The 23,450-nt window shown below is 41.5% G+C and overlaps 1 protein-coding gene across 4 annotated transcripts in view; it reads left to right on the forward strand.

Annotated features, from left to right (window-relative positions):
* The first annotated feature begins 4,714 nt into the window (after positions 1 to 4,714).
* Positions 4,715 to 23,450, forward strand: part of DPY19L4 (dpy-19 like 4) — a 74,577-nt gene continuing 55,841 nt past the window's right edge. The window contains exons 1-3 of one of the 4 annotated variants that reach the window (XM_023222868.3): positions 5,119 to 5,394; positions 11,262 to 11,372; positions 21,814 to 21,938. In XM_023222868.3, the coding sequence (XP_023078636.1) occupies positions 5,379 to 5,394; positions 11,262 to 11,372; positions 21,814 to 21,938 (252 nt within the window). In that variant the 5' untranslated portion in view covers positions 5,119 to 5,378. Of the gene's footprint in view, positions 4,850 to 5,118; positions 5,395 to 11,261; positions 11,373 to 21,813; positions 21,939 to 23,450 lie in introns of those variants that run through there. The other 3 variants (XM_023222867.3, XM_023222871.2, XM_023222870.3) reach the window with 3 other exon arrangements.

Below are 23,450 nucleotides of genomic sequence, written 5' to 3' on the forward strand. Positions count from 1 at the left end.
CCATTCACCTCAGCCTCCCAAAGTGCTGGGATTACAGGCGTGAGCCACCATGCCCGGCTGATTCTATATATGTATATATATATATTTTAAGAATTTTTATAAATGTAAATGTTGCTAAATAACAAATACTATGTTTCTTTCTTTCTTTCTTTTTTTTTTTTTTTTGAGAGGGAGTTGCATTCCTGTTGCCCAGGCTGGAGTGCAGTGGCACAATCTCAGCTCACTACCACCTCCACCTCCCAACCTTCTGCCTCAGCCTCCAGAGTAGCTGGGATTACAGGCACCCACCACCACACGTGGCTAATTTTTTTGTACTCTTAGTAGAGACAGGGTTTTACCATGTTGGCCAGGCTGGTCTCAAACTCCTGACCTCAGGTGATCCACCTGCCTCAGCCCCCCAAAGTGATGAGATTACAGGCATGAGCCACCGCACCCAGCCAATATTATGTTTCTTTAGCACCATTTTGTGAATTTTTAAAATGTTAATGTTAATCTAATTATTAATGGTATGTTTTTACATGGGAATATAAATTCAAAGAGTCAGTTTTTCACTGAAGTGCACAAAGAAGACAGTTGGGTATGAAATGTACCTTTACATTATAATTCTGGCTGTGTCTGCCATCTACTGGACATGTCATGCTGTTGGCTTTTAAGGTTTCTATTCTCAGCCAAGGTGCTCATCCAGGATTCTAACAGGATTTAAATGTTTTTCTATTTTTAAATCATACTATAATTGATGGGAAATTGATGTTCTTTAACTGTATTTGTTTTAGAGTGGTCAAGTGAAGCAGTGCGAATGGAAAAGAAGCAAATCTGTAACTGGTTGTGACCAATTAGTTGTGAACACCACGGCACTTGGGCCAGCCTTTACTGTATTTAAAAAAAGAAAAAGAAATGTCATAGCAGTTTCCATGTTACACATACTTTTTTTTTAACTTTTAAGTTCAGGGGTACAAGTGCAGGTTTGTAACACAGGTAAACTTGTGTCTTGGGGGTTTGTTGTACAGATTATTTCATCACCCAGGTATTTATCTTAGTACCCATTAGTTACTTTTCCTGATCCTCTGCCCTCTGAAAGGCCCCAGTGTGTGTTGTTCCCCTCTATACACATACATTTTTATAGTGATGTCACAAATTTAGTAGACAACTTTTTTTTTTTTTTTTTTTTTTGAGACGGAGTCTAGCTCTGTCGCCCAGGCTGGAGTGCAGTGGCCGGATCTCAGCTCACTGCACGCCCCGCCTCCCGGGTTTACGCCATTCTCCCTGCCTCAGCCTCCCGAGTAGCTGGGACTACAGGCGCCCGCCACCTCGCCCGGCTAGTTTTTTTTTTGTATTTTTTAGTAGAGACGGGGTTTCACTGTGTTAGCCAGGATGGTCTCGATCTCCTGACCTCGTGATCCGCCCGTCTCGGCCTCCCAAAGTGCTGGGATTACAGGCTTGAGCCACCGCGCCCGGCCATGACAACTTTTTTCCCCCCAAAAATCATTGTGCTCCTTTGCTTTTAAGATACCTACAATTTGGAATGTGATGCATCCTGGACGCATCAGTCTGGACATGCCTAGTAAATGATCTGCAGTGGCTGTCTGACTGAAGAGCACTTCAGGGACAGCTCCAGAACTGCACTAGATTTGGCCTCAGCATCCAGGTCTAGCCTAAGCTCTTTGTAGGGTGGAAAAACAGCAGAAACAACTTCATCTGTCAGGGCTTTAGGAATAGCAGATTTTTTTCTGAATTAACTGAATTGAGGTACTCAGAGGCCACCTGCTATCCAATTGCATCCCTTTGATCAAAATAAGAAAGAATTTAATCTGTCATTTACATGTACCAAGAAGGCCTAAGTGCAATTAATAGCAGGTGTCTTCTAATGTGGCAGTCTCAATCCCTATAAATAGGGTTGTTTGAGTTAGCAAAAACAAACAAAATACCAAACCAAAATAAAACCCAGGATATTCAATTACATAGAAATTTCAGATAAATAACAAATCATTTTTGGTGTAAGCATGTCCCAAATATTGCATGGGACATGCTCATACTAAAGTGTCCTGAATTGTATCTGGAAACCCTAATATAATTCACAAATATTTAAAGGGCTTACTATCTGAAAGAAGAGAGGCAAGAGTCTTGGTACAAAGTTAGCAACCTATGTTTTCTAGCATAGAAGCTTTGCCTGGGACAATCTTGATAATAGGCCACTTAGTTCCAATAATGTTTTGCTTTATGAGTATTGTTTCATATGACCAACTTGATCAAAAATCTCTACCTAGAGTAGTTTTAACTCTGGGAAAATTTGTTTTTTAATAAAACGTCCTAGCCAGGTGCAGTGGCTCACGCCTGTAATTCCAGCACTTTGGGAGGCCAAGGAGGGCAGATTGCTTGAGCTCAAGAGTTCAAGACCAGCCTGGGCAACATGGTGAAACCATGTCTCTACAAAAAAAAAAAATATATATATATATATGTATGTATGTATATATGTATTTATATATGCATATATGTATATTTTATATATACACACACAGAATATACCCATATTCAGAAAAAAAAATATATATACACACACACACACACACACACACAGAAAAATTAGCTGGGCCTGGTGGCGTGTATCTGTAGTCCCAGCTACTTGGGAGGCCGAGGTGGGAGGATCACCTGAGCCTGGGAGGTCGAGGCTACAGTGAGCCATGATTGTACCTGTGCACGCCAGCTGTCAACAAAGTGAGACCTTACTTAAAAAAAAAAAAGAAAGAAAGAAAGAAAATGTCCTAAGACAACTAATATATCCAATTCAAGAATATTTAAACAGAATGCTTTTTTTTTTTTTTTTGAGATGGATTCTCGCTCTGTCACCCAGGATAGAGTGCAGTGGTATATCTTGGCTCACTGCAACCTCTGTCTCCCAGGTTCAAGCGATTCTCCTGCCTCAGTCTCCTGAGCAGCAGGGATTACAGGCACTTGTATCACACCCAGGTAATTCTTGTGTTTTTTTGTAGAGACGGGGTTTCACCATGTTGGCCAGGCTGGTCTTGAACTCCTGACCTCAGGTGATCCACCCACCTCGGCCTCCCAAAGTTCTGGGATTACAGGTGTGAGCCACCACTCTTGGCTTTTTTTTTTTTTTTTTTTTTTTTTTTTTGTGTTGTAGTCTCACTCTATCAGCCAGGCTGGAGTGCAGTGGTACGATTTTGGCTCACTGAAGCCTCCGCCTCCTGGGTTCAAGCGATTCTCCTTCCTCAGCCTCCTGAGTAGCTGGGACTACAGGCACCTGCCACTACACCCAGCTAAATAAAAAAAAAAATTTATTTTTAGTAGGGACAGGGGTTTCACCATGTCGGCTGGGCTGGTCTTGAACTCCTGACCTCATGTGATCCACCCGCCTCGGCCTCCCAAAATGCTGGGACTACAGGCATGGGCCACTGGTATTACAGGCATGAGCCACTTGGGAGGCCCAGGCGGGCGGATCACCTGAGGTCAGGAGTTCCAGACAAGCCTGGCCAACATGGTGAACCCTATCTCTACTAAAAATAGAAAAAAACTTAGCTGGGCATGGTGGCAGGTGCCTGCAGTCCCAGCTACTCGGAAGGCTGAGATAGGAGAACTGCTTGAACCCAGGAGGCGGAGGTTGCAGTGAGCCGAGATCGAACCATTGCGCTCCAGCCTAGGTGACAGAGCGAGACTGTCTCAAAAAAAACAAAATTAATGAATCGATAATTAATATTTTATTACATAATAAAGATGAGACACAATTCCATATCTTTTATAGAAGAAAAGCTGAACCGACAGAAGGATTTCTAACTAATTATGTTCTTTTACTACTAATGAGGTGAAGCATGTGCCAGAATAATGTTTCTTGTTTTTTGTTTTTTTGCTGCTGTTGTTTTTTTTGACAGGGTCTCATTCTCAGCCAGGCTTGAGTGCAGTGGCTTGATCACAGCGCACTGCAACCTCAACCTCTTGGGCTCAGGTGATCCTCCCACCTGAGCCTCCCAAGTAGCTGGGACTACAAGTGCACGCCACCACGCCCAGCTATTTTTTGTGTTTTTTAGTAGAGGTGGAGTTTCGCCATGTTGCCCAGGCTGGTCTTGAACTCCTGGGCGCAAGCAATCTGCTGGCCTTGGCCTCCCAAAAAGCTGGGATTACAGGCATGAGCCACCTAGATCAGCCTCAGAAGAATGTTTTAAAAATAGACTGCATGTATTTTTTTGGTTTCAAGTAGAGAAGTTTTAAGGCCTTTTGTTTTATATTGTTCTTATTGGCAGCACTTTTTCCTGGGCACACAGAAAGCACATGATTAATTTCAAGATGGAAACATCAGAAATCATGTTCGACTCATTTATCACATCCAATTTGTCATCACACCCTGTAGATTTCATTTCCAACATCTTTTTTTTTTTTTTTTTTTTTTGAGACGGAGTCTCGCTCTGCCGCCCAGGCTGGAGTGCAGTGGCCGGATCTCAGCTCACTGCAAGCTCCGCCTCCCAGGTTTACGCCATTCTCCTGCCTCAGCCTCCCGAGTAGCTGGGACTACAGGCGCCCGCTGTAGCCTCGCCCGGCTAGTTTTTTGTATTTTTTAGTAGAGACGGGGTTTCACCGTGTGAGCCAGGATGGTCTCGATCTCCTGACCTCGTGATCCGCCCGTCTCGGCCTCCCAAAGTGCTGGGATTACAGGCTTGAGCCACCGCGCCCGGCCTTCCAACATCTTTTGAATTCATTCTCTTTGAACATTTTTATTTTCATTGCCTCATACCAGGCCTTTATTTTCTTACTCAGTTTACTATAAAAGCACAAGCTTCTTTCTTGTAATGGTCAAGTGGTCTACTAAACCAAAGCGCCAACCGAGTAGCTGGAATTACAGGTAGTTCTGCCTCCGTCCGGCTTTGTGACTTCCACCACATTAGATCTCAGTTTCCTCCGTGTAAAATGGGGCGGGAATAGAGGCTGGACCTGGGAGGTGTCGCTGATGATCGTCTCCGAGTCGCTAAGTCGCGGAGTCACAAACGTGGCGGAAAGCATGCCCCCACCTTTTGGGAAGAGTAGGATGAGGGGCGGGGCTGCAGCGAGACCCACTAGTTTCGCTTTCCAGGGGAGGCAGCGGCCGGTAGCTGCTGCTGTGGGCGGTGCCCCCGGCGTGGAGTCTCCTTCCTGCCCTCTCAGGCTCCGGCGCCCCAGCGAAACGCTCCGACCGCTCCCCTCTCCCAACACTGTGGTTCCCTGGCCGCCTGCGGGGACGCGGTTGGCGGCGACACCGGAGGGGGGGTGGGTCAGGAAGTGGGGGCGCGGCGGCCAGGAGCGGGCCCCGGGTGGCCGAGGGGTTCGACGACGCGGAGGGAGGGACACTCCGGGCCGCGCGGGAGCCGGAGGGCGTCCCGGCCTCTGCAGAGACGATGGCGGAGGAAGAAGGTGACTGCCGCGGGGTCCAGCGCGCCAACGGCTGCCTGTGGTCTCGGGAAGGAGGGGCGGGGGCGCTGGAGGTGTGGGCTGGAGCTGCCGGTGGCCGCCGTGGCGGCTGCACGGGGAGGGCGGGAAGGAGCTCGGCGCCCAGGAGAGGGCTGTGGAGAAATTCAGGAGAGCGGAGCGAATGGCTCGAAGTTTTGTCGGCCGAATTGGGAAGCAAAGGCGGAGCTGAAAGTTGGGAATCCGTAGCAGGAGAGAAAGCTGTGCTGGGAGTGGTTGGGAGGGAGGGAGGGTCCTGAGCAGATTCTTGGTGAAGTCGGGGGCGCAGTTTGGTTTCGAAGATGCAGGTTTAGGTACTGAGTGCATATTTGAATGTGGTCGTTGTTTCACTCAAGGCCCCTCATTCGGGGCCTTGAGTGAAACAAGGCGATTTTTAAAGGGCTGTGGGTATTGACAAATCCAGAGGCACAGGGGGTGAAGAGGCAGGGGTTTGGGATAAACATGGCATGATGAATGGGGAAATGGGTGAACACGCAGAAACTGAAGAAAGCCAAGTTCACTTAGGTTTAGAAGAAAATGGTAAAGAGCAGAGCCATCTAGGTATTATAGTTTTGGGAGATGATGAGGCCAGGAGGCCTTTGAAGGTCAAAGTGGGTGAGTAGAGGGGGGTTTCTCCATGTTGGTGAGGCTGGTCTCGAACTCCGGACCTTAAGTGATCCGCCCACCTCGGCCTCCCAGAGTGCTGGGATTACAGGCGTGAGCCACTGCGCTCGGTCGAGTCAAGCCTTTTTGAACCAAGAGTACAAGGAAGAAGTTTAAAGAATTTAGCGGAAAGCAGTTTTTAAAAATTAAGCCTAAGTGTTTACTGATCTGTGACTTGCTGACCTGTCCCTATGCAGGCTTGGTTCATATTTGCTTCCTCTTGAGTTTTCAGAGTGTTAAAGCTGGTCTGAATTTAAGACATTCTAACTAAAAACAGCTTCAAAACCAAAGCTATTTGTCGTTGGTGAGAAAGAATGTAATTCCACTTGTTTCGTTGGTTCTGTCTGTGGTTACAGTATGTTACCATTTGAAATATTTCTTGATGTATTTTTCTTTTCTAATTGCAAATTTATGGGGGTAGGTTGATACACTAGCTTGCATGTTCCTATGAGTACATTCATGCTTAAAGCATTAAAAAAGTTAACACTGCATAAAAAAATCAATACTACAGTCTTTAATCAATACTGAAAGCCTTTAATACATCATGCAAAATGAAAAATTATTTTAGACTATGGTTGTACTTAAATAGATCTGTGGAGCCAATATTAAAAGATTATACCATTTTGTAAATTTTACTTATGTGATATAAAATGATAAATGGGCTGAGCATGGTGGCTCATGCCTGTAGTCCCAGCACTTTGGGAGGCCAGGGTGAGTGGATCACTTGAAGTCAGGAATTCAAGACCAACCTGGCTAACACAGTGAAACCCCATCTCTACTAAAAATACAAAAATTAGCTGCGTGGAGTGGCGAATGTCTGTAGTTCCAGGCACTCGGGAGTCTGAGGCAGGAGAATCACTTGAACCCAGGAGGCTGAGGTTGCAGTGAACCGAGATTGCACCATTGCACTCCAGACTGGGTGACAGAGCAAGACTCCATCTCAAAAAAAAACAAAATAAAGGCCGGGCACGGTGGCTCACACCTGTAATCCTAACACTTTGGGAGGCCAAGGCGGGCAGATCACGAGGTCAGGAGTTCGAGACCAGTCTGGCCAATATGGTGAAACCCTGTCTCTACTAAAAAATACAAAAATTAGCCCGGCATGGTGGCGCACGCCTATAGTCCTAGCTACCTGGGAGGCTGAGACAAGAGAATCGCTGGAACCCAGGAGGCTGAGGTTGCAGTGAGCCGAGATTGCCCGTCTGCACTACAGCCTGGGTGACAGAGCGAGACTCCCTCTCAAAAATAAAATAAACAAAATGAAAAATGATTTTTAGTTGTAGAATTACATATAATTCAAAAACAGTTAAATACATCTTATATGGGACAGTTAATGGGTTGCAGTTTATTAAAATATTGCTTTATTCAACACTTTTAATTCCATAAATATTTGTGTTCATACTCTATTAGATGCAAGGATATAATAGCAATGAATGAGTAATTAAACTTTCATTTATTTTAATGCTAGTAATAATAATATATATAGCACACCTGTCTGTCTATGTGCCAGGCATTCTGAGTGTTTTTTTTTTTTTTTTTTTTTTTGAGATGGAGTCTCGCTCTGTCACCCAGGCTGGAGTGCTGTGGCTGGATCTCAGCTCACTGCAAGCTCCGTCTCCCAGGTTCACGCCATTCTCTTGCCTCAGCCTCCCGGGTAGCTGGGACTACAGGCGCCGCCACCTCACCCGGCTAGTTTTTTGTAGTTTTTTTTAGTAGAGATGGGGTTTCACCGTGTTAGCCAGGATGGTCTCGATCTCCTGACCTCGTGATCCGCCCGTCTCGGCCTCCCAAAGTGCTGGGATTACAGGCTTGAGCCACCGCGCCCGGCCTCTGAGTGTTTTTTATTTGTCACTCTATAGTTTTTTCCCCAAAAATTCATATTATCTTTTATTCGCTGTGTTAAAATTAGACTAAATAGTCTGTATATTTTACTTGTATCCAGGTGTTCTCCATGTCCCATCTTACTTAAAATTCACATTCGCTTGGATCCTCTTCATTGTCCAAGTAAATACTCTGGGAATCTGGTTTTTAAAAAAATGTCTTCCTTGATGCAGTAGAGGGCCAGGGTGTTTGTATTTATGCTTTCTGAAAGCAGTGTTAGAGCAAAGAAAGAAGTGACAACCTTGAGTAGAGCAGTATTAACATTTCATTTGGAAACTGCTATGTCTAGCCTGTGTGGACATTTGAAAGCCTGTTTGTAGCCCTACTATTTCATATGAAGATGACTGGACTGAAGTCTGAAATAGCAGGTTACTTTTGTGGATGTGTAATCATCTTCATTTAGTTTGACTTTTTCTTTACAATGCTAAAAATATAAGATAGTGAAAAGGAGTGGCTGGACGTCGTGGCTCATGCCTGTAATCCCAGCACTTTGGGAGGCTGAGGGGGGCGAATCACGAGGTCAGGAGTTTGAGGCCAGCCTGGCCAACATGGTGAAACCACCGTCTCTACTCAAAATACAAAAAATTAGCTGGGCGTAGTGGCAGACGCCTGTAATCCCAGCTACTTGGGAGGCTGAGGCAGGAGAATTGCCTGAACCCAGGAGGCGGAGGTTGCAGTGAGCCGGCATGGCAACACTGCACTGCAGCCTGGGCAAAAAGAGTGAAACTCTGTCTCAAAAAAAAAAAAAAAAAAAAAAAGATAGTAAAAAGGAAGCTTGAATTACATCGCAGAGCTTTCCTGTCAGAACTGATAATCTCATTTGTCCATTGCTTTGACCTTTGCTTTTTTCCACCTAGAGATGTATGGCTTTGTTTTTCCATTATGAAATTATATGGAAAGTTAGCTTTAGGGATAAGGTTGAAGAGATGAGCTAAAATGAATACTGTATTAAGTCATAATTTTCGCTCTTACAGTTTAATGCCACTAAAATTGGTATGTCTTAAAATCAGTATATGCATTCAGTATGACAGTGTGTTTTTTTTTTCCCCCTTGAAAACCTATTGAGTGGTATCTTCAAATATATGGCATCTTAGAATCAGGAAAATATAATATTATAGATCTTTTATAGATTACATATTTGTGTGGTCCTTGATCATTGCTAATATAAATTCTTGAGAGGTGACTGTTGAGAGTTGTATACTTCAGAAATTACTTGAAAATCTATGCAAAATTTTTGTGTGAGTTGTACTTTTATAAACAAAATTCATTTATGGGCACAAAGAGAACATGTTTAATTAAAGTCCTGTAAAACGATTTATTTGATAAAGAACATTTTTAAAAAGGAAAATGATAGTTTTTTGTAAGAACACGTTTTATGTGACTGTTCCCCTCCCAATTTATCACTAAGTGTGTGTTTTTAGACTCTAATGGAAAAGACCCACTTACCTAGCCCATTGATCACTTATAATATATCTGTTGACTATCTCAATAGATTTGTTAATTTGATTTCTGAAATTATCCAATTAAATTTTTTAAAGTCCAGTGCTGTTATGTGATTAATCATGCAGGTGTACCTACAAAGGAAGGTTCTTGTGGTTATATTTTCCCCTTGTATTCTTTTAAAATAAAATTAAAAACAATAATTTGCTTTTGAAGACTTTATTTGATTTTGCATAAATATTCATTCTTGATGACTGCTTCTAACTTGTACTTTAACCCAGAGCAGGGGAATATTAAAGAGGCATAATGAGGAAGAAATACAGTGATATTTACTAATTGACCTAGATTTATATGTATAAATACTCAAAGTCTGGGGTACGTTTTTCTACTAATGCCATTTTTTATTTTTTTGCTTTGTTTCATTTTGTTTTTGAGACAGAGTCTCCCTCTGTCACCCAGGCTAGAGTGCAGTGGCGCGATCTCGGGTCACTGGAACTCCACCTGCTGGGTTCAGGTGATTCTCCTGCTTCAGCCTCCTGAGTAGCTGGGATTACAGGAGCGCACCACCACACCCGGCTAATTTTTGTATTTTTAGTAGAGACGGGGTTTCACCATGTTGACCAGGCTGGTCTTGAACTCCTGACCTCAGGTGATCCACCCACCTTGGCCTCCCAAAGTGTTGGGATTACAGGCGTGAGCCACCATGTCCGGCCTAATAATGTCATTTTAAAATATTTTCATTGATTTCACTACTTAACGTGACTACAGAATAAATGGTAGTATAGAAATGAGTAAACATTAGATTCATCAGTCTGAATCCATTAAATGTACAGCTTTTTTTCTCACTATGCCAGTGTTTAAAGATATTTTAGTGAGCATGTAAGTTTGCTATGAAGCTATTTTAAAATATGTTTATTTTATTCATTTTCCACAGTAAAGCTAAGAACATACATCTGATCAGCAGCAACTGATTTGTTTCTCCTTCTTTGACTTCTATGTTTATTTTCACATTTCATAGCCTGAAGTTATTACTAAGAGAAAGGAAAAAACTGTCTTCCACTTCCATGAGAAAGATAAATTATTGTACCATTTTATAACTTGGCAGGAATACTCTGTACTTATAGTATCATAATCTATCCCACAAGATGATTAATTCTAGGGAGGAAAAGTATAAATTGTACATAGTACATTCCTGTTTAACTTGGAGTTTAGTTTACTAGTTTGGAGGTAACTTCTGCATCACATTTTCTAAAACTGGAGCTAGAAGAGGAAGCTAGTCTAATCCTGGGAAATTATTTTGAGACCTTCTCATACATAAGTATCTTTGTAGGTTCAGCCAGTTTTCTAATCCCTAAATCTAAAAGATTGTACAATGCTAATGATAACACAGCACTGAAATTCTGCAGAGCTTTCAGGGTTATTTAAACAAAGAAGTGTAGTTTATGATAATGTGTTATGTTTTGATTTTTACAAAACACTTAAACCATGAGTTATGCATTTGATACTTTAAGGTAACTAGAATTATGAGCTGAATAACACCTTGACCCTAATTTGGAAAAGAGCTTACTTATTTTGGGATGTTTTGAAAATTGCATCATCTTGGGAGAAGAGCGCATTGGTTTACTACTAGGATTGTCAAAACACAAATTGGGGAGTGGAACTTAAAATTGTCTTTTTTTTGGACAAAATAAAATTTTGCAGGGGTGCCAAAATAATTATGAAAAGGTTATCTTTGATGCTAATAGGTCTTAGTGGTACTTTTGCTTTAGAATAATAAAGGTTAATTGGCTCAGGATACAGATCAAAATAATTTTATATACACATTGCAATAATGTCTTAAATATTTTAAGGACCACCTGTAGAGCTGCGCCAAAGAAAAAAGCCAAAGTCTTCAGAAATTAAGGAATCTGCCAAAGAAGAGAAAATCAATGACATTCCAGCTCCTGAAAGAGTTCCAAAACGTAAGTTAGACTTGGAATTTGTGCTACTACAAAAATAGTTTACGCTAGAGAGTATATTAATATTTTAAATATACATATTTTGAGATTAAGTATATGCTCAGCTTTCACTAGGTTTTGAACAACCCCCAAATCTCACTGGCTTATGACAAACTTTTATTTCTAATTAATATTACATGTTGTGGCTGCAGTTTGGCTGTCATAATTTTATGTGTTGTGAAGGAATAGTCCGTATTTGGAAAAGATTTTTCTTGTGACATAGAAAAAGAGGAGGCAGAATCATGCAATGCCTCTTAAAGTTTCTGCTGACCTAGCACACTATCACTTGTACGCACCTTTTATTGACCCAAGCAAGTCATATAATCAGTTTAGACGATGGGATGTGAAGTATATTTTCATTACAGGGAAGTGTTCCAGGTCCACATGGTAGTGGGCAGGGATATATAATCTTTTTACTGGGAAGGAGAAAATAGTTGTGAATAATAATATAGTTTACCACATCCTGTCCTTGTGATTTATTTCCCTCCCTCAGACAAAATACACTTACTTTCCCACACCCTAAGACTCTGTCTTATCTAGTCACAGCCTTCATCCTGGGCTTATCCACATCAGGGCCAGCTATGACTCGTTCTAATCCAGAGATCTATGAACTAAACAGACAGGTTATCTGTTTTGTGTCAGGGGTTCCCAAGACCACCCCCATGTTTGGTTATTAGCTGGAAGGACTCATAAGTTTCAGAATGAAGTTGTATTTACAGCTATGATTGATTGATTGATTGATTTTTGAGACAGAGTCTCGCTCTGTCACCCAGGCTGGAGTTCAGTGGCATGATCTCAGCTCACTGCAGCCTCTGCCTTCTGGGTTCAAGCAATTCTCCTGCCTCAGCCTCCTGAGTAGCTCACACCACCATGCCTGGCTAATTTTTGTATTTTTGGTAGAGACGGGGTTTCCCCATGTTGGCCAGTCTGGTCTTGAACTCCTGACCTCAAGTGATCCACCTACCTCAGCCTCTCAAAGTGCTGAGATTATAGGCATGAGCCACCGTGCCCAGCCTACGGCTATGATTTATTATAGCAAATAATATAAAACAAAATCAGCAAAGCGAAAAGACCTATTGTGGTGAAATCTGCAAGAAACCAGGCATAGGCTTCCAAATTTCCACTGCAGTAGAGTCACACAGGATGGGCCTGATTCCTTCAGCATCAAATTGTGACATTTGTAAAGTTTTGTCTACCAGGGAAGCTCATTAGTGATTCAGTGCTCAGGGTTTTTATTGGGGGCTAGTCATGTAGGTATCCTCTGCCTACCATGTACCAAAATTCTTGACTCCCAGAAAGAAATCATAAACTACATTATTTGTACAAAGAGGATAGGCACTGTTATCAGTTAGAGAATGGTGGGAACTCTCCTGAAATTGAAGTTCCTAGATGCCAGCCAAGAGAGCCTACCTTGCAAGCAGGGCTTTCTTTTTTTCTTTTTTCTTTTTTTCTTCTTTCTTGAGACAGAGTCTTACCCTGCCACCCAGGCAGGAGTGCCATGGTGCAGTCTCTGCTTACTGCAACCTCCACCTTCTGGGTTCAAGCAGTTCTTGTGCCTCAGCCTCCCAAGTAGCTGGGATTATAGGCATGTGCCACCACACTTGGTTAATTTTTGTGTTTTTAGTAGAAACATGGTTTCACCATGTTGGCCAGGCTGGTCAACTCCTGACCTCAGGTGATCTGCCTGCAAGCAGGCCTTTCTCAGGAAAGCGTTCTCAGACCTGCTGTGTTAACTCTTTTCTTCACATCCCCCCGCTCAGTATACATTGTTGGACAGGGACAGGATATCCCCTTACTCTGGGAGAAGGAATTTGTTGTGTTTATGCCCCAGTTGTGTTCCTGGGGAATTGTTTCCCAGTTCATTGTTCTCCATGGTCCTTGATTTTACACTCTGGAGATCTTTTCTCTTCCATTTTCTTCTATAACCATCTCTAAAGATGGGTTTGGAGAATGTATCATCCTTAAGGGCTAAACAACTTTCTCATACTACTTCCTCTGCACTGAAAGTTGAGGCCTGTATATAAATTTGCTCAAGATAAAGGCTATGGGTAATAGTTGAGGGGCTGGCTACAAGAAAACTATATTTGGGAGCTGGAAAAACGAAGATCTGTATTACTCATGACAAAACATTTGATAATACTGTTTCCTGTGAATAGTTGACAATACTATTTTTTTCTTTTCTTTTTTTTTTTTTTTTTGAGACGGAGTCTGGCTCTGTCGCCCAGGCTGGAGTGCAGTGGCCGGATCTCAGCTCACTGCAAGCTCCGCCTCCCGGGTTTACGCCATTCTCCTGCCTCAGCCTCCCGAGTAGCTGGGACTACAGGCGCCCACCACCTCGCCCGGCTAGTTTTTTGTATTTTTTAGTAGAGACGGGGTTTCACCGTGTGAGCCAGGATGGTCTGAATCTCCTGACCTCGGGATCCGCCCGTCTCGGCCTCCCAAAGTGCTGGGATTACAGGCTTGAGCCACCGCACCCGGCCGGACAATACTATTTTTTTCTATCATTTTAGGTAATGAGATTGCAAAACAGAATGTCACTAGAGTGCCTTTGGTATTAACAGCTGCATTTGACTACAGGAAGGAGATCTGAGTTTAGAATGGAATTGGTCTGTTTGTAAGTGGGAATGAAGAAGAAAATAGAGAATTCCAAAATTCTGGGACTTGTAATGTTGAAGTGAGAACAGTTTGTTAACCAGGCAGGGTGGCTCACGCCAGTAATCCCAGCACTGAGGCAGAGGATTGCTTGAGATTGCAAGTTCAGGACCATCCTGGACAACATAGTGAGATCCTGTCTTCATTTAAAAAAAGAAAAGAAAAGAAAAGTAAAAGCCATTTGTCTTTTTCAACCAATAAAAGTTAAAATCACGAAATGGGAGGCCGGGCACGGTGGGTCAAGCCTGTAATAACAGCACTTTGGGAGTCCGAGGCAGGCGAATCACGAGGTCAGGAGATTGAGACCATCCTGGCTAACATGGTGAAACCCCGTCTCTACTAAAAAAAATACAAAAAATTAGCCGGGCATGGTGGTGGGCGCCTGTAGTCCCAGCTTCTTGGGAGGCTGAGACAGGAGAATCGCTTGAACCTGGGAGGCGGAGGTTGCAATGAGCCAAGATTGTGCCACTGCACTCCAGCCTGGATGACAGAGCGAGACTCCGTCTCAAAAAAAAAAAAAAAAGAGAGAGAAATGCTTTGAGTAACAAAGGCTGATTAAGATGAGTCCTTAGTGCAAAGGTCAAATCAAGGACATAGCTATTGTACAATTTGTTTAAATGTGTGAATAAATTAAGGTAGTTCCTACTAAATCTTGTTGGACACAGGACTTAGAAAAAAAGAACTAAAGCTGTTGGCCCACAAAAGTTTAATAAACTCAAACTATGTATAATGAAGCCTTTGAGAAGGCATATCTAGAAAAGATGTGGAATTTAGCCTTTGAGAGTGGCATATCTAGAATAATTTGTAGCTATAGTTACTGGAACATGGAGCTGACTGAAATCAAGTAGGTAAATCAATAAAATTTTTCTTTTCTTTGTAAAATGAGTTTTTTAATTGTTTAAAAGTGAAGTATAATTAACATACAATTAAATGCACAGATTCTTAGTTGTTAAATTAAATGCATTTTGACATGTGAATGCAGGCAAAACAAACTATAGAACATTACCATTATCTCTGAAAGTTTCCTTGTACCTTATTCCTATTGTTTTGATAGTTATCACTACTGAATAATTTCACATGTTCTAGAACTTCATTATAAATGGAATCATACATGCTTCAGTGTCCAAATTCTTTCATTCAGCTCAGTATGTTATCTTTGAAAAATGGAATATTTTGTGGCTGGGTGCGTTGGCTCACCCTTGTTAGCCATGCATGTAATCCTAGCATGTTGGGAGGCTGAGGCAGGAGGTTTGCTTGAGTGTAGGAGTTTGAGACTAGCCTGAGCAACAAGGCGAAACTCCATCTCTACAAAAAATATAAAAATTAGCCAGGCATGGTAGCACGTGCTTGTAGTTTCAGCTACTTGGGAGGCTGAGGCGGGAGGATCACTTAAGCCCATGAGATTGAGGCTCTGGTGAGCCATGATCATGCCACTGCACTCTAGTCTGGGTGACTGAATGACACCCTATTTCATAAAAATAAAAAATAAAAATATAATCATTTTGAGATTCATCCATGTTGTATATCTCAATAGTTCATTCCCCTTTATTTTTAAGTATATTCCAGTGTTTGAATATATAGTCATGTGTTGCTTAATGACAGGGATATGTTCTGAGAAATGCACCATTAGGTGATTTTGTCATATTCACACAAACCAGATGGTACAGCCTACTACACACCTAGGCCATGTAGTATAGCCTATTCCTCCCAGGCTACAAACCTGTACAGTATGTTACTGTACTGAATACTGTTGGCAGTTGTAACACAATGGTAAGCATTTGTGTATCTAAATATATCTAAACATCAAAAGGTACAGTAAAAATATGGTATTACAATCTTATAGGGCCACCATCATATATGCAGTCCATTGTTGACTGAAATGTCATTGTGCAGGGCATGACTGTACCATAATTGTTTATCCCTGTTCCTCTTGTTGGACATTTAGGTTGTTTCTAGTATTTAGTTGTTATGAATAAGAATGCTATGAACATTCCTGTACTGGTTTCCATGAACATATGTTTTCTTTTTTTTTTTTTTTTTTTGAGACGAAGTCTTGCTCTGTGGCCCAGGCTGCAGTGCAGTGGCCAGATCTCAGCTCACTGCAAGCTCCGCCTCCCAGGTTTACGCCATTCTCCTGCCTCAGCCTCCCGAGTAGCTGGGACTACAGGCGCCCGCCACCTCGCCTGGCTAGTTTTTTGTATTTTTAGTAGAGACGGGGTTTCACCATGTTAGCCAGGATGGTCTTGATCTCCTGACCTCGTGATCCGCCCGTCTCGGCCTCCCAAAGTGCTGGGATTACAGGCTTGAGCCGCCGCGCCCGGCCGAACATATGTTTTCATTTCTGTTAGGTAAATACATAGAAGAATTGCTAGTTAAGCTTTCGAGAGAGCGTACTGTTGAACTGCCAGCCTAGATTCAAAATAACTCTTAACTCTTCAGGTCTTGAAATAAATGACATTTGAGCCCCTAACTACAGATTGAGTAAACTGCTGTCAGGTTCTCTCCTGAGAAGGAGTGAGTGTGTTGAGAGAAATGAATATCGTGTATTAAAAATATTTTGGCCAGGAGCGGTGGCTCACACCAGTAATCCCAGCACTTTAGGAGGCCGAGACGGGCGTATCACTTGAGGTCAGGAGTTTGAGACCAGCCTGGCCAACATGGCGAAACCCTGTCTCTACTAAAAAAAAAAAAAAAAAAGAGCCAAATGTGGCAGTGCATGCCTGTAGTTCTAGCTACTTGGGAGGCTGAGACATGAGAATCACTTGAACCTGGGAGGTGGAGGTTGCAGTAAGCCAAGATTGTGCCACTGCACTCCAGCCTGGGTGACAGAGGAGACTCCATCACAAAAAACAAACAAAAAATGTAAGCTTAGGCAATATAGTGAGACTTCATCTCTACAAAAAATAAAATAAAAAAAATTAGCCAATCGTGGTGGTGCACACCTGTAGTCCCAGCTTCTTGGGAGGCTGAGACACAAGAATTGCTTAAATCCAGGAGGTGGAGACTGCAGTGAACCGAGAATGTGCCACTGCACTCCAGCCTGGGCAAGAGATGAGACTCCAAAAATAAAAATAAAAAAAAAATTAAAGCCTAGGCAATATAGCAAGACCTCATCTCCACAAAAAAAAAAAAAAAAAAAAATTAGCTGAGAATGTGGTGGTGCATGCCTATAGTCCCAGCTACTTGGGAGGCTGAGGTAGAAGGATTGCTTAAGCCTGAGAAGTGGTGTTTGCAGTGAACCGAGATTGCGCACTGCACTCCAGCCTGGGCAATGCAGCAAGACTCTGTCTCAAAAAAAAAAAAAAAATTAAAATTTGAAAAATACAATGTAAGAAAGAAAATTAAATAAGTCGAGAAATATTGACTACAAAATAGTATTTCCTCCCCAACTACAAAAATATATTTTCAGGGTAGAAAATGTGGAAAGTAGAGGGAAAAAAAAACTGCATCCATAATTTCAGTAGATATAAATACTCTTAAAATTTTAGCATAAGTATGGCTTTTTTTCTATGTACTTATAGTTTTTTTTCCACTTTTTGTGAAATTGAACCCTGCATTTTTTTCTCAACGTATCATTGGCTTTTTTATGTGCATTAAATATTACTTAACTGTGTTCTATATTACTGATAGTGACATTTTATAACTGTTTTTAATTTTGTGTGCCTGATCACCATTTTACAAATGAAGGGACTGATGCACATAGAAGTTATCTGATTAGTCTGGTTTGTGGCTAACAGCTTAAAGTCAGATCCTTTTAGATTTTCAAACTAAAATGGTTATATTTTAAGACAATTTCTAGGACCCAGAGCTCCTTATTTTCTCTAAAATACATGTACTTATTCCAAACACTGAAAGCTTGATGTCTACTCCATCTTTGACTCCTTACAAAAGTAAAATATTTATTATTGCCAGACGTGGTGGTGGCTCATGCCTGTAATCCCAGCACTTTGGGAGGCCAAGGTGAGCGGATCACCTGAAGTCTGGAGTTCAAGACCAGCCTGACCAACATGGAGAAACTCCATCTGTACTCAGAATACAAAATTAGCCAGGCATGGTGGCTCATGCCTGTAATCCCAGCTACTCGGGAGGCTGAGGCAAGAGAATCGCTTGAACCCGGGAGGTGGAGGTTGCAGTGAGTTGAGATCATGCCATTGCACTCCAGCCTGGGCAACAACAGCGAAACTGTCTCAAAAAAAAAAAAAAAAGTAGTATTGAGGTTAGGCATTTATATATAGAAATTGATTGAATATACTTTTTATAATAGTTCCTGATAAGTAGGATTAATTTGCCATTGTCTAAGCCTTAATGAAAAAAAAAAAAACCCAGGAAATCCATTTAGAAATTTCTAAGTGCTTTTGCCAAACTGCCACCCTAGATTACTTTTCTTACTAGTTTTTATAGTTCATTCATATTGTCTCAACATTGCTTTAATGATTTCATATATTTTTTCAGGTATGCTTGTGTGGCACAATAATGATAGCCAATATTTGCTGAGCTCTTACTGTATATCAGGAACCATGCTAGATGCTTTACACATGCTACTGGAAATTTTATTTTATTTTGAGATGGAGTTTTGCTCTTGTGGCCCAGGCTGGAGTGCACTGGTGTGATAGCTCACTGCAACCTTCACCTCCTGGGTTCAAACAATTCTCCTGCCTCAGCCTCCCAGTAGCTGGGATTACAGGCATGCACCACCACACCCAGCTAGTTTTGTATTTTTAGTAGAGATGGGGTTTCACTATGTTGGCTGTAGTTGGTCTCAAACTCCTGACCTCAGGTGATCCGCCCACCTCAGCCTCCCAAAGAGCTGGGATTACAGGCGTGAGCCACCACACCGGTGAAACAGAAATTTTAAAACACTTATATCACATTGATGCTAATATTGGATTTATTGCAGTGTTTTTCAAACATTTAGAATATGATTATTAATTTATTGATACTTAATTACTCTATACTAGTTTGCATAACAACACAATTGCAACATGCCATGCAAACTATTATGTATTAAATAATGTTATAAAAATAACTAAAATTTTAGTAGATTTTTTAGCTAAAAAAAATCAAGTTGATTTTTACTGTCAGTCATTCGGTAACAGAACACTGGGTTTTAGGCCTTTAGTCCCTTATTTTATTTATTATGCTTATTATACTCAATGGCTGTAGCAGGACTGAATCATCTTTTGTATACAAAATCCAAATGTGTCTTACGTTATTTCATTAAGAAGCAGTTACAGGCTGGATGCAGTGGCTCATGCCCGTAATTTAGCACTTTAGGAGGCCAAAGTGGAAGGATCTCTTGAGACCAAGGTTTGAGACCAGCCTGGGCAACATGGCAAGAATCCTGTCTCTACAAAAATAAAATAAAATTTAAAAAAGAAGTAGTTTGTGTCCATATATAACAGTTGTATGTGATCTTTTGAAACATGATAATCAAAACTTACTGAGTTGTACATTTTACATGGCTTTAGGTTTATAGTGAGTTGTTCTTCAATGAAAAAAAAAATCCTGAAAGGAAAAAAAATAATTTCTGAATGAGCCTGTACTTTTTTTAGATATTGGGTCCTACATTCCTTTGGATTACTTTTTGATATTCATAGACTAATTTTTGTACCACCTTACCCTTTCTTTCTTTCTTTCTTTCTTTTTTTTTTTTTATTTGAGACAAGATCTGGCTGTGTCGCCCAGGCTGGAGTGCAGTGGTGCCATCTCGGTTCACTACAATCTCTGCCTCCTGGGCTAAAGCGATTCTTCTGTTTCAGCCTCCCAGGTAGCTGGGATTACAAGCACTCGCCACCACATGGGCTAATTTTTTGAAGAGACATGCTTTCACCGTGTTACCCAGTCTGGTTTCGAACTCATGAGCTCAAGCAATCTGCCTGCCTCTGGAAGTGTTGGGGTTACAGGCATAAGCCACTACATTTAGCTTCATCTTAACCATTTTTTTTTTTTTTTTTTTAAACAGAGTCTCGCTCTGTCACCCAGGCTGGAGCGCAGTGGCGTGATCTCTGCTCACTGCAAGCTCCGCCTCCAGGTTCACCGCGTTCTCCTGCCTTAGCCTCCCGAGTAGCTGGGACTACAGGCGCTTGCCACCACGTCTGGCTAATTTTTTGTATTTTTTAGTAGAGATGGGGTTTCACCGTGTTAGCCAGGATGGTCTCAATCTTCTGACCTTGTGATCCACCCGCCTGGGCCTCCCAAAGTGCTGGGATTACAGGCATGAGCCACTGCGCCTGGCCCATCTTAACCATTTTTAAGTGTAGTGTTCTATTGTGTTAAGTATATTTATGTTGTGACACAGATCTTTGAACTTTTTCCTCTTGCAGAATATAGATTTTAAATTTTATCTTTTTTTTTTTATTTCATTATTTTTTTGAGACAGAGTCTTGCTCTGTCGCCCAGGCTGGAGTACAGTGGCGCTCACTGCAACCTCTGCCTCCCAGGTTCAAGTGATTCTCCTGCCTCAGCCTCCTGAGTAGCTGGGATTACAGGCACCCGCCACCACACCCAGCTAATTTTTGTATTTTTAGTAGAGACAAGGTTTCACCAAGTTGGCCAGGCTGGTCTTGAACTCCTGACTTCAGGTGATCCACCCGCCTTGGCCTCCCAAAGTGTTGGGATTACAGACGTGAGCCATGGCGCCCGGCCTATACTTTAATTTTTAAAACAATTTTAGATTTGCAGAAGAATTGAGCAGATACAGTTCCTATATTACACTCCCACATATGGAGTTTCCTTATTAACATTTTACGTTAGTATGGTACATTTGTTAGAATTAATGAAGCAATACTAATACATTATTATTAACTTAGGATCATATGTTATTCAGATATTCAGATTTCCTTATTTTTTACCATATATATATATATATATATTTTTTTTTTTTGAGATGGAGTCTTGCTCTGTCACCCAGGATGGAGTACAGTGGCGCGATCTTGGCCCACTGCAAGCTCTGCCTCTCAGGTTCATACCATTCTCTTGCCTCAGCCTCCTGAGTAGCTGGGGACTACAGGTGCCCGCCACCACACCCGGCTAATTTTTTGTAGTTTTAGTAGAGATGGGGTTTCACCATGTTAATCAGGATGGTCTTGATCTCCTGATCTCGTGATCCGCCTGTCTCGGCCTCCCAAAGTGCTGGGATTACAGGGGTGAGCCACTGCGCCCAGCCTTTTCTTTTTTTTTTTTTTTTTTTTTTGAGATGGAATCTCACTCTGTCCCTCAGGCTGGAGTGCAGTGGCGTGACTTCGGCGTACTGCAACCTCCACCTCCCAGATTCAATGATTCTTGTGCCTCAGCCTCCCGCGTAGCTGGGATTACAAGTGTGCACCACCACACCCAGCTAATTTTTGTATTTTAGTTTCACCATGTTGGCCAGGCTGGTCTCAAACTCCTGACCTGAAGTGATCTGCCCGCCTTGGCCTCCCAAAGTGCCACCGTTTCCGACCCGTAATGTCTGTTTTCTGTCCCAGTAGCCCATCCATGATACCATGTGACACTTATTATATAATGTCTGTTATGTCTGTTAAGCTTCTCTTGGCTTTGATACTTTCTCAAGCTCTTGTTTTTGATGACCTTGATGGTTTGAGAGATATATTTATAGGATGCCCCTCTATTGGAATTTATCTGATGCTTTTCTCACAATTAGACTCGAGTTGTGGGTTTTGGGGACAAAGACCATAGAGGTAGAATGCCATTTTTAATCACATCATATCAAGGGTACATATTACCTTTTGATTACTTTTAATATGCTTTTCAGATGTATTATTTCAACGCTTTGCAAAGATTTTCATTGGCTGTCTTGCAGCGGTTACTAGTGGTATGATGTATGCTCTCTACTTATCAGCATACCATGAACGGAAATTCTGGTTTTCCAACAGGCAGGTAAGAAGAAAGAATTTTGAGCACATGAAACTTTTTTCCCAGGGAGCCAGAATATATGTATGATAAGTATGCTGTCTTATTTATGGCTATTAGGAGCAAAGTGCTTCCGAAGCTGTTTTGAGAATATAGTTACAGTATCAACCTTAAAATACTTAATAGTGTATTTTATAGAATAAAACTATGAGGGTGCAATTAACTTATCAGGGACTTTTGATGACAGTGAAATGTTAGGGAGTTTAGCCAGCCTTTTCATAGTTTTGGTAGGTAGTTCACATTTCAGAAACAATCTGTGGAAGTTTTAGTATTAAAATATTTTAATTTTTAGATCACATGAGTAGAATGTTTTTGAGGGAGTTGAAAGAGATTAACAGGCATCACATAGTATTAAGATTTTGCCTCATTACTGTGTTTAGTGTTTGGTTTTCAATCATGTATATTTCTACAGATTCTTCAGTTGCTATAGTTGTATTCATAATTTCATAGTTTGACTTTTGAATAAGTTTGATTGCAAAGTCCTCTTGGCTTTGTAGAGTTTTTAAATTTTTGAGCCCAAACTGGGTTTTTTGTTGTTCTTATTTTTTAGTCAAGCTGACCAAGTATTTTAAAGCAGTTGGTTTAATTAACACCATCAAGACATTTAACTAATGACTATGTCTGTCTTGATTTAGCTATTACTGTAGCATGTATTATTTCCCTGGAAATGTTATGCAGATTAACTGCAGTTCTCAACAGTGGATGTATGACAGAATCATCTAGGGAGCTTTCAAAGATAACCTCCCTCTCAGATTCTTAGGTAGAGGCAGTGGGACATGCTGTGATCGGTATGTCGATGAATATTTTTAGGTGATTATGTTGTATGGGCAGAACTGAGAATAACCAAAGCTTTGAAAATTAGAAGGCCTTCATTAAGAACTTTGTTTTACAAAGCTTTGTGTATGTGTCAGGAGCATTGGCAGAATCCGGGAGCTTTTTCAGAATCATAGACTCTCAGACTCCACTTTAAAATCAGAATCTACGGTTGAATAAGGTCTTCAGGTGTTTCATATACCCAGTAGACTTGAGAAGCACTGATTGAGAGTTTACATCTTTGAAATCTTAGAAACAAATGTTTGCATTCATAAAAAAAAAATTTAAAGTAATTTATTTAGGTCAGTAAGCTCTTAGTTCATTCAGACTGCTATAACAAAGTACCATAAGCTTATAAACGACAGAATGGCTTATAAACAGCAGAAATTTATTTCTTACAGTTCTGGATGCTGAGAAGTCCTAGATAAGGCATGGGCAGATTTGATGTCTGGTGAGGGCTTGCTTCCTGGTTTATAACAGGGATCATCTTGCTGCATCCTCACATGGTGGAAGGAGCAAGGGATCTCTGTGGGGCCTCTTTTATAAGGACATTAATCCCATTCATGAGGGAACTGCCCTCATGACCTAATCACCTCCCAGATATCCCACTTCCAAATATCTTCTCATTGGGTGTTAGGTTTCAGCATATGTATTTTAGGAGGACAC

The sequence above is a fragment of the Piliocolobus tephrosceles genome, chromosome 7 (genome assembly GCF_002776525.5).
Source record: "Piliocolobus tephrosceles isolate RC106 chromosome 7, ASM277652v3, whole genome shotgun sequence".
Taxonomy (NCBI): Eukaryota; Metazoa; Chordata; class Mammalia; order Primates; family Cercopithecidae; genus Piliocolobus; species Piliocolobus tephrosceles.